The sequence below is a fragment of the Saccostrea cucullata genome, unplaced genomic scaffold, assembly GCF_032062105.1.
Source record: "Saccostrea cucullata isolate Sc308-1 unplaced genomic scaffold, CSIRO_AGI_Scuc_v1 ctg5485, whole genome shotgun sequence".
In the NCBI taxonomy this organism is placed as follows: Eukaryota; Metazoa; Mollusca; class Bivalvia; order Ostreida; family Ostreidae; genus Saccostrea; species Saccostrea cuccullata.
The window spans coordinates 24,020-39,570 of record NW_026929524.1 but is presented as its reverse complement, the minus strand read 5'-3'; the positions used below and the strand labels follow the sequence as shown (position 1 = coordinate 39,570).

Genomic DNA, 15,551 nt, shown 5'->3' with positions numbered 1-15,551 from the left:
TACATGTATATTTAGTAAAAATTATTCCATTTATAATCTAATTCAGGACCAGCAGACAATCTGGCTAATGCAGCAGGGTACATCAAGGACCTCAAATCTCGACTTCATGTCAACTCGTTACGAGACAAACAGGAGAACCAGGTGCGGGAGCTTCACCAGTGGGGGATGGACAACCTCCGGGGGATCCAGCAGGTGAGTTATACATACCTGTCAGGTGTTACAGGTGAAAGATGTAATACATATATGTAATTCGCCATTCCAAGTTTTTTTCCTCATTTAGCATCCACCCTAAATTCGAAGATAACTTTTTAAATGCTGTGTTTGTTTTTAATTTCATAACCTCAAAACCAATCTGTTCTTGGATGCTAAACATAGAAAATAATTCAGAATGGCCAACCCTTAACATACTTATAAGAGTCAAATATTATTTTTGGAGGCCTGTGTTACCAAGTGTGTAGAATGTGAAACATGAATATTCCTGTAATTAGGTACTTTCCAGGACATATTTAATTAAGGTTATTTATTACAGCTATAAGTCTTTGAATTATGACCAAATAAGTTTATATGTATGGTCAAATTATATTCTCTCAAGAAAAAAAACTAAAACTTAATATGATAGCTCATAAAGTTATGATAAAAGAGAATCTAACTTGAATTCCAGTGATTCTTGGTCCAATATAAGGTAACAGTTCCCACTTGTGCACAAGAGAACACCGATACACAAGTTTTGAGATGCAGCACTGAGAATGTTTTGACAGCTTTATTTTAAGTGATTGTTAACAATATTGCTACAATGTCTAGTTAGCATCACAAGATTGAACCATGCACAGATTTCTCTTTGTAAGAGCATTACAAGTCAGCTCCAAATGTTGAATTTACATTGTATCAATGTTTTGTATTTCGCTCTGCATTAATACTGGTTAAGTGCTAATTAGTACATTCATATACAATATGAAAATACAAATAATGAATTCTTGCTGAGTGAAACAAAACTTAAGATTTTTTTCTGCAGAATGTTTTTGATTTTTGCTGTGATCACACATATTTTGATAATATGCTATAAAATTCTTGAACTTAAATCTTCTTCCAAGGAGGATCCAAATTAGCTTTCTTGTATCATATTACCTAGTAGCCTGATCAAGCTTAATTAGAGGCTAAGCAAGAGTCCAGAACAGAGGGAATATGCTTTGAAGTCAGTTGTTGCAACTTTGATGTGTGCAATGTTGTTGATCTATTGCAATGTTAATAATACCTTGTAAATCATATCTTAACACACAACTTGCAGAATCTTTGTATATAAGTTAGGACAAATTCGGTTCCATTTGCAATTTCATTCATTAAATTCATATATGTTTATATAGTAGCTAATGTACAAGTGTTTTTCTCTTAATGTTGTAATTAAACAATGTTGCAATTGATATACATGTATGCCCATATAAAATTTATGAACACTTTCCAACTGAGTACTATTTGAAATCTTCTCTTTTTCCTAATTTTTTTTTAAATATTAAAGTGTTATGCATTCTCTAGCTGCATTATTGGGCATGATTTTTTTTTATTTTATGCTCTTGAATTTATAGCTATAGCGCCAACAGTAATGTTAAGGTTTTAAATCTTTCCTGGCTTTTTTATGGCCAGTAAAAGTGTGAAGTGACGTATTTGATAACTGATAAACTCCCTAAGGTTGATTTATATGAGGGACATAAACATAATATCTTCAAGCAGTATTAACCTACAATGGCCTACATGCTTGTGCATCTCTATGACTGACTGAAGAGTTATTTCCCTTGACACACTATAGAAACTTTACAAAAACTTACACCAGGGGCTATATTATTTGTGGATTTCTTGTCAACTTTGAAAAAAAGTATATAAATACAATAACACCACCTTTTAAAAATTGAATTTGAAAGAATCTTTGTGAATCCCATCAGCAAGGGATCATAGAATATAAACAAAAAAGTTTCAGAGTAGAAAAGTTTTTTTGAAAAAGTATTGAAATTGAACATATATTCCTGAAGTGACTGATTTTTTTGCAAAATATTCAGAGTTTTAATTCCTTGACAGGCCTTGGACACTTCCACTTACAATGCTGCAGACCGTATCAAACAGTTTGGAGATTTTGTGGGAGTGACAGACAGATATACAGGTTACCGTAACAACCTGACCCGCGGGTCAAGGGAACCAGTCAGAATGGAACCAAAGTGGGTCGACAAGACCCAGCGCACCGAGTACATCAACACCCTCAACTCCCGCAGGCCTTGGACAGGTTTGTAGTCTATCAGTTCCATTACATGTACACTAATCCTGGGTCCTATTTACATTCTTAATTAATATTTAGTAGTCTAATTGAGCACCCTAGAATTATCAAAGTTTCAGAATTGTTTGTTTTCATTGTCTTTTTAAACAAAACTCACCTTGTTTATGGAATGCTTTCAATTTTAAAAAGAAAATATTTATTATTCATTTGTTTATCTATTTTTTAATTATAAATTTAATTCAAAAATAATTTCTGTTGAAAAGGGGGTGGGGTGGGGTTGAGGGGTTAAAAAAATACAATAATAACAAGTGATAAGGTGCAATGTTTAAAGCTATTAATAATATTTTTTAGAGTACAGTCTCTCTTTTAACAAACAGAATCAGCTAAAATTTTACATCTTATTCATCTCTTGTCAATTAAGAATTGAATCTTTGATATTTAAGAGCGTTTTTTTTTTTAAATGTAGTTAAGAATTTATTGTAGATAATGTTCTTATACGCCCAGTTTGAAATTGTCCCCATTTTAAAATAGCTAACTTGGAAAACAATACTTTGAGAATAATGTTGCTTCGTTCTTTTATACATGTCTTTAATGGTACATGAAATTTCAGGTGAATCAAATGGTAATGATAAATTGTGAAAGAATTGAAGTAATTGTTTGTTTTGCAGTGATTGAATTCAATGAATGTAACACCATTCTTAATTCACATTTTTTCTCAAATATTTACATATGAAAGGGGGGGGGGTATGTTTCCTTTTGAAAAATTTTACCAATATATATTATATATTAAAGAAAATATAGAAACTACACTCTGTATATGCTCAGGCCTTCTTAAAATAAATGTCTGGTGACCTTTTTTTTGCTTGTTTAAGAATTTTTGTATAGTGCCCAACACTGAAACTAGAGGTACTGTGCGCAGTGAGCTCACTAAATGATACCCCCTGCCTCCCATATGATTATAACTGATGACAAAGTCCATGTTTTGCTGTGGCCGGGAAACCCAAAATATGTGTGGTGATCAAAAAGTAAAATAGGAGATGCACAATGGCAATATGTAATAAAGATTCTGTGAAAGTTTCATTAAATTTCACTCAGTGGTATAAGAGAAGTTGCGGAGAAGAGATGGGTACCCTAAAGCATATAACAGACGGACGGACGTACAGGTAGACGACGGACATACAGATTACAGTATACCCTCCCACTTTTCAAGAGGGGGTTATAAATATATGGCTGTCTCCCCCCTTTTCCTTCCTATGGCCTGCTGATTAATAATCAGCACAAAAAAGGTAATATAGTATTCTAAAGTCAAAAGTAGTCAGATTAAGATGAATGTAAAAGTAAACACACATACTAGAGGTTTTGAGAAGGGGGACAATTGGCCTGAAAAAAGAATTGACAAGTAAAAAATTGCCCTAGTTCAGAAAATTCTTTTCCTTATTTGGTGGGGTAAGGGTTCAATATGATGCAACAAAAAATGGAGTTCACCCCCCACCCCCACGCGCCAATACTCTATGCCTGAATAAGAATAAATCTACATTGTTATAACATGAAAAATATATATATTTAAGAGAATGTAATTTACTCTTCTTTACATGTATTGTACTTTTCTTATATATAGAAGCTTGTATTTCGGTATTAGTATAAAATATTTTTTTTTTTGTTTCTTAATCATAAAAATCATAGCTGTAATAACTTCTACATGTAGAATAAGTTAACTTTTCTTTCTATTTTAAATAAATATTTCTATTGAAAAATGCATTCATTGACAAGAAGATTTAAATACTCGGTTTATTATCTTGATTATACATCATACTACATTGCTCTGACACAAAAAGATAAACGACAAAACGTATGTAGGACCTGCATTTTATTGAATGGACAAGCTAGCAGCAAACAGGAGGACCTAACTAAAACGATTTGAATTCGTTTGAAAATGGCTTTTGGTGATGGGTCAAAAACTAAGTGTACGAAAATTATTAAATGCAAGAATACTTAACATCTTTTGTAAAATTAAATGTATAAAATTAAAAGTTAAATGTACATTTTTTCCGGTATATGAGCGAATATAATCTTAAGATCAGACGACACCGAAAAATTTAGAATTTTTAGACTAGATATCACCGTTAGTTTAGCACAGATATACCGGTAGTTTAGAAACCTACAAAACTTACAAAACAAAACTACAAAAGAGGTGTTTTACAAGTGGTGGAATAGAATTATTATATGAAAATATAAAAAAAAAAAATATATGTATAAAAGTTAACACTCGCCTTCCACTCTTTATAAATTAAAGTGACTTGTATTTTAAGTAATTATTCATCTCATTTATCAATACTTTTTTCATTACTGATTTGTATTTTCCCTAGCATTTGAGCCAAGGACTACATCCTCCGTGTATTATGGGGAACCCTCCGAAGTCCTCCAGAGCCGAGTCAGATTCGGGTGCACACTTCCCGCCAAACGCAACATTAGAGGTTAGTATATTGAAAGCCAAGTTAAATTTGGGTGCACACTTCCCGCCAAACGCAACATTAGAGGTTAGTATATTGAAAGCCAAGTTAAATTTGGGTGCACACTTCCCGCCAAACGCAACATTAGAGGTTAGTATATTGTAAGCCAAGTTAAATTTGGGTGCAAACTTCCGATCAAACGCAACATTAGAGTTTAGTATGTAGTAAGTCAGGTTTGATTTAGTATGTACACTATCGGTCAACAGAGGTATGTACATTGCCAACCGAGCCATGCAGATTGAAACTGCGGTCAAATGCAACATTAGAGGTTAGGATATAGTCAGCTAAGTCAGATTTGGGTGCACACAGGCGGCTAAACGCAACATCAGATGTTAGCATATAGTCATAAAAGTGCACATTGCTGGCTAAACGCAACAGCAGATGTTAGAATATACTTAATTAGTAGCCAGCAAAGTCAAATTTGGAGGAACGTACACTGCCGACTGAACGCAAAATCAGTAGTTAGTATTTTGTAAACCGAGTATTGAGGATATTACACCTAAATCTCTATAGTTTTTAGGAGCCTATAGTCCAAAATATTTTACATATAATCTATAAATTGGAACTTTCACTTTTGTTCCATTTTGTAACACTTCTAATCAAGACTTATTAGTCACTTCTGAAAATAACACTTTACCTCGCTTTCAACCAAGTTTTAAAAAGTAAATAAACTTTGAATTGGTCTGTCGTGAACTTCCATTTTCATGGATAAAGTGGATAGATAAACAGAAATTGTAAATAATTCCATCCAGCTACACTTATCATACAACTATTTAAACATATCTTAAATTCTCATTTATATCTAGTGACTATCAATCAGATATATACATTCTGCACTTAAGTGTATAACTCATGCAAAGATTAAATCCATTTTAATATCGAGAAAAAACTAAATTAAAACACATTCATAGCAAATTATGAAGGTCTTAAACCGGAGGTTTAAAACCTTGCATTGAAGCGTATGGGTATTGTTTGTTTCACAAAAGACATAGAACAAAAGGGCCAAGGTGATTAAATAAACGCATTAAACTTTTATACCAAATCGTACCTGCTTAGTTACGTCGGACTGTCGTTCGGGAGGACTATGATACGGTAAGAGTTTTCACTTTTAGGCTTAGAGGGTATATTCTAATTTATCTTTTTAATATTTCAAATAAAGCAGTTCTAGTGTATTAGTTGATAATTCTTCGATTTAGATTCAATAGCGATTCGGGAATATTCTAGATAGTGATATTGATCACAGGTTGAAAACCGATCAATATCGTCTTGCATTTTTTTCCCTTGTCTGTGCAGTACTATATATGTTATCTCATTAAGTCCTTCTCTAGTCCTGTTCCTTTGCTTGTGTATGGAAAATTATACTGGTCCGAAATTCAGAAATTATCATTTTGCAAAAACAAAGAGAGGATTGTGTTATTATTTAAAATTATTCATGCTAACATTTTTCAAATTATTCTTCCTTAGCAATTTTATTTTTGTGTACATTTATAAGATTTAAACAATTTCTTCACAAGAAATGATATCGCTGTATATCTCATATTTAATATGCAACGCCATCCGATTTTTTTTTTTGGGGGGGGGGTACAACTACGACCATGCACTTTAAAATTAAAAAAAGTATTTATTTGTTGAAGCAAATCAAACTCATCATATTAAACTAACCTAGTGACATGCATCATTTATGGTACTTTGTTCATTATCAAAACACTATAGATTATTTTTCTGTGATAATTGCCTCGAATATACGCAAAATTGTCTTGGACTCGCATACAGTTTTCTACGGATCACGTGAATCTAAACTGCCTGTTTGAAAGTACTCTTGCAACCCATAGGTACTTGTGGACAGGACCCCCCCCAGCAGGCATTTCAACGTTGATTCAACGTTGAATCAACGTTGCACTTCAACGTTGAATCAACGTTGAATTTTGGTTGCATATGAAAGTTGAGGCAACGTTGAGACATAACGTTGTTTCAACGTCAATTTTCAACGTTGAATAAACGTTGAAAATGGGTTGAATTTTTGGTTGATTTATGGTTGATTTTTGGTTGCAAATGAAAGTTGAGGCAACGTTGAAGCTTCAACGTTGTTTCAACGTCAAATATCAACATTGAACAAAAATGAACATTGGTTGAATTTAGGTTGAGTTTTGGTTGAAATTTTTCAGTTGTACAAACGTTGATATTTGGTTGAAATCACGTTGAATTCATATTACATTTTGCTTTTTTAACAAATACATTTCAAATTCTAATAAAAAATTTTATTCAAGTTGCGTAATATTTATATAAGTTGTGATCTAGTATTATGATTGTAAGAGAATTTATTTTACATGTTTTTTTAAGACAAACACAAATTAGGATTCAATCACTGATCCTCAAAAATCACTGCTTGACAAATTTTATATTCCTAGTGAAAAGTGGGTCACAGTAATCACATCCAGGTCCTTCAAAGTACGCGTCTGCCTTACACTACTTAGTTCCACAAAGTGGCGGATCCATTGATTTTAATCAAGCATAGAGTTAAGTCCAACGAATGAAAGAAATGAACAGGAGAATCCACCCTCTAAAGCAAAAGCCTATCGATAAAAAAATAAAGATGTTAAAGCCATTTGTTCGATAAAATGTACGTAACACGTTATTTCAAATGATAAAAATAAATATACATGATGATTTAAAAAAGCAGGCAAAGAAATATATTCCGGTACTTGGATTTAATTAACATGATTAAAAGAATTAAAGTTGACTTCATGTTAAAATTCGTATGAGTATGCTTATCAATAATTATTACTAAAGAAAAATGTTATAGACAAACATATACATAGTGTACTTACAAAATGTTGCATTCCTTTGTACAATTTTCACGGGCGAAGAATCTGATGCAATCAAGGCTGCATGACTATACAATCAATTCCCTGCACCACTGGTTGATTGAACCTTACGACGAACTACAATTAGTTAAATTGTATAATATATTAGTATACCAGCTTATATTTCATAACCAAATGATTATCAACAAAACACATAATACACTAACCAAGGATGTGCATTTCAAGCAGATTTCAAATATACTAATAAAACAAGAATTAAATGATGAACAGATACTAAAAAAACTTAATTTCGTAAATTCATGAAAAGGAAAAATACTTACTGAGCAGAAGTTGATATTCCAGCCTTAATCCTTGTGGATATAGCTTGAAAACTCATTAAATATGAACAGCTAGAAGACGCGCACTTCTTGTCCATCAGTTGAATTCAAATTTTGACCTAGATAAGCTGCAAACAGCTATACTCTGCCCAGCAAGAAAATTGCATAACAAGGTTATCCTGACACTGAAACTGACCAACTAAGAGAGAGGCACTCCTTATCTGATATCTCGAAGGTTTTGGGGGAGTGGATCTTAAGTAATGCAACTTGACCGAGGTTAATTGTCAGTGTGAAAATTCTTATGTGTTTATTTGAATTTTTTTATATTTTGTGAAAAGAATGCCTATAGAATTAATACACACAACAAAAGCACAATTTAATAAAATAAGACTTCTTAAATTCGCTCTGTATACGTATAATCTGCGCAAGAGTATACGGCACGGGTCCATATGAGTCTTATTATAAGAACATTAATTAATTCGGAATAATTATTTTTATTCTCGAGTAACATGGAATTACAGTGAGATGTTGGATAAAAATGTTATTATTTATTAAAAGCTTATATTTAACATATTTTATAAATATGCAGAAAAGAAAAACTGCATTCACAATTTATTTAAAAAAAAAACAACAACCTTTTTTGAAAATAATTATAATGAAGCGATAAATGTAGATGCCATGGTTCATATAAACTCATATTAAAAATTTTACAATGGTACTAGCTATTGGCATAACTCTTTTGAGTAAGTCAATTTATAATGCATGCGTTTCATTTAGTAAGTATAATTATTATATATATAATATTTTCTAACAATGCATACAGCTGTGTGTATATTGCGAAAAATCGCATGGATTAGAATTTAAAGACACCTTTATATCTTGAACTTAAAAACTAAAGTGCTCAATACTTGTTACCCGTTGTTTCAACGTTAAATTTTCCGAACTTTCCTAAAGTTGAAAATATGTTGCATCTTCCACGTTGTTTCAACGTTGAAATCAAAAGACGGTCAACTTTCCATTTTTAAACCTTGTTTTAACTCTACAATATCAGAAAATACTCAGCGTTGAAAACATGTTGAATCTTCAACGTTGTTTCAACGTTGAATATCGACGAGCATTCAACGTTGAAAATATGTTGCATCTTCAACGTTGTTTCTACGTTGAAATATAGACGAACATTCAACGTTGAGAATATGTTGCAGCTTCAACGTTGTTTCAACGTTGAAATATCGACGAACATTCAAAGTTGAAAATATGTTGCAGCCTCAACGTTGTTTCAACGTTGAAATATCGACGAACGTTCAACGTTGAAAATATGTTGCAGCTTCAACGTTGTTTCAACGTTGAAAAAAGGTTGAAGATTCAACATTGAAACCTCAACGTTGAAACAACGTTGAAATATAGTTGATCAACGTTGCAACCTATATTCCACCTCCTTTCAACGTTGAAACAACGTTGCGTGCCTGCTGGGCCCATGCCCCCCCCCCCCGGATATTCAACCCCGGGGCTTATTGAACATTTTTTTCACAAATTATATTTATTACACTTATTCATCATGTGTACAATATAAAAAAATCGTCAAAACCCCAAAACAATCGCTCCACAAAAAAATACCCAACTATACATTATAAGGGAGAAAGGTATGCCACTCCGGTTTGTTTACGTTATACCCCACTGGTCTTTCTGGGTTTAAAAACATGTATTTATTTTATTTCAACCTAAAACGTCGATTTACATTGTCTCTACATATATTTCTGTCTTAGTCCATGCTATCGGGTTAACTCTGCATCTCGTAAGAATCCCACAATATCTCCTTCGACAGCATTATTTGAAATTTCCCTCAGTAAAAGCAACGGAAGTGCATAGAGAATGTATGATAACACCCGAGAGAAATTATTACGTCAGGCCAAAACTCTCTCGGACGTTATCCTAAGAAGTGAAACATTCCCGGTGCACTTCCGTTGCTTTTACTAAGGGAAATTCAACGAATGCTGTCGAAGGAGATATTGTGGGATTCTTACGAGATGCAGAGTTAACCCGATAGCATGGACTAAGACAGAAATATATGTAGAGACGATGTGAATCGACATTTTAGGTTGAAATAAAATAAATACATGTTTTTAAACCCAGAAAGACCAGTGGGGGTACAACGTAAACAAACCGGAGTGGCATACCTTTCTCCCTTATAATGTATAGTGGGGTATTTTTTTTTGTGGAGCGATTGTTTTGGGGTTTTGACGAATTTTTTCATATTATACACATGATGAATAAGTGTAATAAATATAATTTCTGAAAAAAATGTCCAATAACCCCCGGGGTTGAATATCGAGGGGGGGGGGGGTGGTCCTGTCCACAAGTACCTGTGTTGCAACCCTACACATTTATGCTAGAGATTAAAATGCATATGATTATATGTTAAAGAAAACTCGAAAACAATATATTTAAATTCCAACACAAAAATCTGTAGAAGGAGATACAGTGTAAAAAATGTAAAGCTTATAGCTGTGAATCGTAATAATTAAGCAAGTTATCTTAACTTAAAAAAAAATCGCACATTGATAGTTATAATATATTATAATACCAATTTATATAATACCCTATTCTCCAGTGCAAAGAATGGAGGCGTACAAGGCGAGGACAATGCCCTGCTCATAGAGAAGATTTCTCAAAGATTTCTTATAGTTCAAGAAAAGTTTGTTGTTTTTTTTTCAAAATACCAGGCTGTTTGTCAATATCATCCTTTTCACGTACTCTTCCTTTATTTTCTTGAATAAACGAGAAAAAAAATGTCATAGAGAAGGGGTTGTTCTGGCCTTGTTTGCGGCCTTTTCTTCGAAATGGATTCCTTTTCGTAACTTGCGGTGCCGTTGCTATATAAGTTTATTCAATCACCATCGAATGTTAACTAAATTTCATTTTTTTTTTCAGGTTACCAAACCATTGATAGTCTTTACCCGCGGAGTAATACATTTTACATCGACCCTACTGCTACACAAAACAACGGTCTTTTGGACCTCAAGCATAAGAACGCATTCAACACCACGTCAAAAGACGATTCTAGTACTTTGAAAATGAGCACCAAGAAAGCCCCCGTTACGCTGTCCGTCCAGGAACAGGCCGGAATAAACACCACCTTCCCCGGACGAACCGAGTATATGCACAAATACCAGACCCCGCCCATGGATATACCCACAAGTGACTTTAACATTAACCCGAAGCCGAATTTCCTTTTGCACGGACGACCACTAGGGGAGACGACTTACGAAAGCCACAGCACAGAATACCAAACCCGCTACGAGTTCCCAGATAGCAACAAAATTGTGCGCATGCCCTGGCTACGAAAGTGAAAGGAATAAAACTGCCTCAAAAGAATATCACTTTCTGTTTCAAGAATAAATGACGGATCTGAGTTGTTTAAAACATTTATAGCATAATGTAGTCCGTAGAGAAGTCCATTGTGGACAAGATATTTGTTAACTTTTTAAAAAGATTATTCTTTCTTTCTACCAGAATGCCTGTTTCTTATCATTTATCTCGTTGAATTTTTTTTTATTATAACATATTATTTATCATATCCATTTTGTAAAAGGACATGCCGTAAAAAACTAACAATAATAAAATATGTTAAGTTTGTATGACTTCATATATTAATAGTTTTGTGGTGTTTATGAATCCGGGTTATCCAAATACACCATATCCTTTGCAAGATGTAAAATGCAATTATTCGGTAAAAACATACGTAATCAAAGATTACAGAGCTCACCTCAATGAATGTTGTCTTTAAGTAAGGCAATGCCACACAATTAACCAACATTCTAAAAGTGTACATCCAAAAATGAAAATTTATGCAATTTTGATCTGATAGGTCTTGCAGTTACTTTGGAATAGACCTGTCTAAAAACTTCAAACTAATCGTCCATCAAAAAAAATGTAAGTCAAATCCAGCACCTGAAGCAAGTTTGAGAGTTTTCACCCCTTGATGCATCATTTGTGCAAGTTTGGTTCATATAGTCCCTATAGTTTCTTGGTGATAGACCTGCAACCAAAACTCTCACCTGGTCCATTATCTGGGAAATGTATGTTATATTCAGTCATATTAAGCAAGTCAATTAGTGTGAATCCTTAGATATATTATATCCATGCAAATTTGGTCAACATAGGGCTCATACGAGTTACTTAGAAATGAAACCTGCATAAAAAATAAGCTTTTCACTCGTCCAGAAAATGTAAGTCAGATTCAGCATCCGAATCAAGCCTGGTAGTATGCATCCTTAGATTATCATCCATGCAAGTTTGGTCAACATACGGCTTATAGTGCGTTGAAAATGAAACCTTCACCAAAAACTGCATCAAACACGTTCACATGCTCCAAAAACACTAATCTGGTCATTCCTTTGCTGAAATCGCATCTGAAACGATTATATGTACAATGAAATACATTAGAAGCATCTTCATTGCATGTCTAATAAATATAGAACATAGAAGTGCTTAAAAAACTGCTCCAAAAAACTTAACCTGGGACGCCGAGTATCACATAAGCTCCCCCAACTTCGTTGAGGTGAGCTAAAAAGGAGAAATGTGAAAGGCAAAGATAAACAGTTTTCGATTTTGAAAAACTATAACAATATATAAATGTGAACAGGGTATGAAGCACAGATCCATGAAAATTCCAGAGGCGGGATCAGGTGCATAGGAAGAGTAAACATCCCTTGATGGATTGTATATTGTTTTAACGTCCTTCTCGCGAATCTTTCACTCATATCGAGATGCCACCACTTGCCGATGGAGACCTGCAAATTTTAATCTATACTCGGCGCCATTGAGCAGGGAGGGATCATTTTCGTGCCAGCACCTACTGCGATACGGGACCTCGGTTTATACGGTCTCATCCGAAAGACCGGTCTCCACCTCCCACAGTGGGATTCGAACCTGCGACGTAAGGATCAACTCCTTACTTCGCGACTCTAGAGTAGACGCTCTAACCACTGCGCCACGTGGGCGACTCCCTTGATGGAAAAGATTTGCCAATTTGCTGCTACTTGTTCTTGATAGAGACATAAACATAGGTGGTAATGAGAGATAACGGAGCTCACCTTAGCGAACTTTATCTTAGAGTAAGGCATATTAAACTAATAATCTGCAATGTATACGTCCCAAAATACAACGTGTATGTGATTTTGTTGTGATAGGGCTGGCAGTTACTTGGGAATAGAAATACATTGTACAAGTATCCAAAAATTTCAAACTATTATCCCGGTAGCTCTTTCGCAAAATATAATCAAAGTTCAGCATCTTAAGTAAGTTTAAGAGTGTTCATCCCCTTATGCATCACCCATGCAAGTTTGGTTTAGATAGGCCTTATAGTTTCTTGGTAATGGACTAAAGTAAAAGACTTTAACCTGGTCACTCATCCGGAAAATGTAGGTCAGATCCAGCATCCAAAGGAAGTCAAGTAATGTTCATCCTTAGATGTATGATCCATGCAAGTTTGGTCGAGGTACGGAAAACGATTGCTTTAGAATAAACTTGTACCAAAAACTTAATGTGCATAGTCCCTGATCTGGAAAAAAGTAGGTTGGATTCAGCATCTAAAGCAAGTCCAGAAGTTTGCATCTTTAAATGTATCATCTGTGAAAACGCTCGAGATCTATAGTATTACTTTAGAATGAAGCTGCTCCAAAACTTTAAGCTGATCACTCATCCATCCTAGAATTTGATGCAAGCCTAGTAGTTGTGCATGCATATTACACGTACCATCCCTGAAAGTTTGATCGAAGTAGGGTTTATAGTTACTTTAGAATGAAGCTTCTCCATAAAATATAATTTGGTCGCTCGTTCGGAAAATGTAGTTCGGATCAAGCACCCGAAGCAAGCCTGGTAGTGTGCATCCTTAGATGTATCATGTATGGTAAACATAGGACTTACAGTCGATTAGAAATGAGACCTGCTCCCAACACTTTAAACTGCTTCTTAAATCTTAACCTGAGCTTAAACATTAAACAGACCATTTCTTACCTGAAATTGCAGCATCTGAAACCTTGACTGTAACAAAATAGAAGCATGTTCTATGCATCTATGAAATGGATGGCACAGAAGTATTTAAAAGGAAAATTGCTCCAAAAACTTAAACCTAGTACGCCGCCATCAACAGTATCGCACAAACCCCTGCCTATAACTGTTGAGATTAGCAATAATAAATTGAAAGTTTATAAATCCTTCAAAATTTTGTGTAGAGTTTCACGACTTAAGAGAGCGTTTCAGACCGAAAAATTAAATTTAAATAAGGCGTGTTAAGAAATTTCATTATCAAGTTTACAATTTTCACGATAATCAACATTTTTAAATTTAAAACTGTATTCTTAATATGGACAAAAATGGAAAGTTTGTGATGTACTAGACTACATGCTTCAAGAAAGACGAGAGAGGTTGGCATGGCCTACGATGGAGGACGTCACAGATGGGACATCTTAAGAAATGATGTCAATACAAGAAACAACATTCTTGAGATACTTGCCGAGACAAATGTGGATCCTGGTGCATTATTGCAGCCCGGAGGACCGGGCTGCTCTATACATATAAGTTTAAGTGTTGGTGTATGGGGATTGGGATGGGAGTAGTTATGTAGAATTTAAGGTTTTCTAAACATTGAAAAGATTGTTAATCAGAATGTTCTTTCCGTTTATAAATTACGAGAAACATAATATCTTACTTCCTTAAAGTGAATCTGTAAAAATGTATATGTTTTTCATATTAAATATATAAAGTTACTTATAATTTACTATCGAAAAAACGACAGGTCCCTTTTTTTAGAACATCGAATTTTACTTCTCGGATAAAAACGTACTTTGCACAGTTCATGTTTTATATTCTAAAATTGAAATAATACATTTTTAAATATAAATGATGCTTGTGTCTAACTTCAATTTATATTTTATGCAGCCAATATTTACTTGAGGAATTGATCAAGTTTAAAATGGTATCGTTTTTGATTGATTTTTATCCGACTACAAGTTTTCAAATTATTTGCGACTATCGTCTCCATCAATTAGACGCATGCCTTTTAACACAATCGAAGTAGTTTGTTGATCAAGACTCATTTTCATTGTTTACTTTATATATTTCCCGGGCGACATTTGATGGTTACATCAATGTTTTCTTGTGAATCTTGAGATAACATTCGTAAAGCTTGGATAAGCAGTCAGCAGCTACATGTACCGGTATGCAAGATGTTAGGAGTTCCATCAAACTTCAATCCAATTGGACTCTTGCAGCAATGCAATACATTCCCGCTCCTATTACAACTATCACTAGTTGTTAAAGAGTTCAAAGGTCTACATGTAAACAAGTGGTGACCTTATGAGACTCATAAGATCAAATTAAAAGGTTTATCATGCTTGAGACAAGGTCAGTACACAAGAGGTCGACAATTACAGCAGTAAACCAAAGAGAGCAACCTGGAATTGCGGGACATATTTTGCAATACGTGAAAGGGCAAAGAAGGGATTGATGTGTCAAATTTCCAACAATAGACTAAGATTGACAAGAAAAGGAGGAGTAAAACTGTTCCAGGAAAGGTGATTAAATAGTTGATGTCAGTTTATGGGCAGATCTCCATAAGAACACAACTTTATAGATCAGA

At 34.1% G+C, this 15,551-nt stretch overlaps 1 protein-coding gene across 1 annotated transcript; it reads left to right on the top strand.

The window, feature by feature from the left end:
* Nucleotides 1–46: 46 nt before the first annotated feature.
* LOC134281107 (uncharacterized) lies at nt 47–11,537 on the top strand (the record flags this gene model as incomplete). The annotated part of the gene is made up of 4 exons (XM_062763575.1): nt 47–192; nt 2,068–2,269; nt 4,627–4,734; nt 10,841–11,537. Coding segments are annotated over 4 exons (875 nt in total), but the record flags the coding sequence as incomplete, so codon positions are not given.
* Between the last annotated feature and the right edge of the window lie 4,014 nt (nt 11,538–15,551).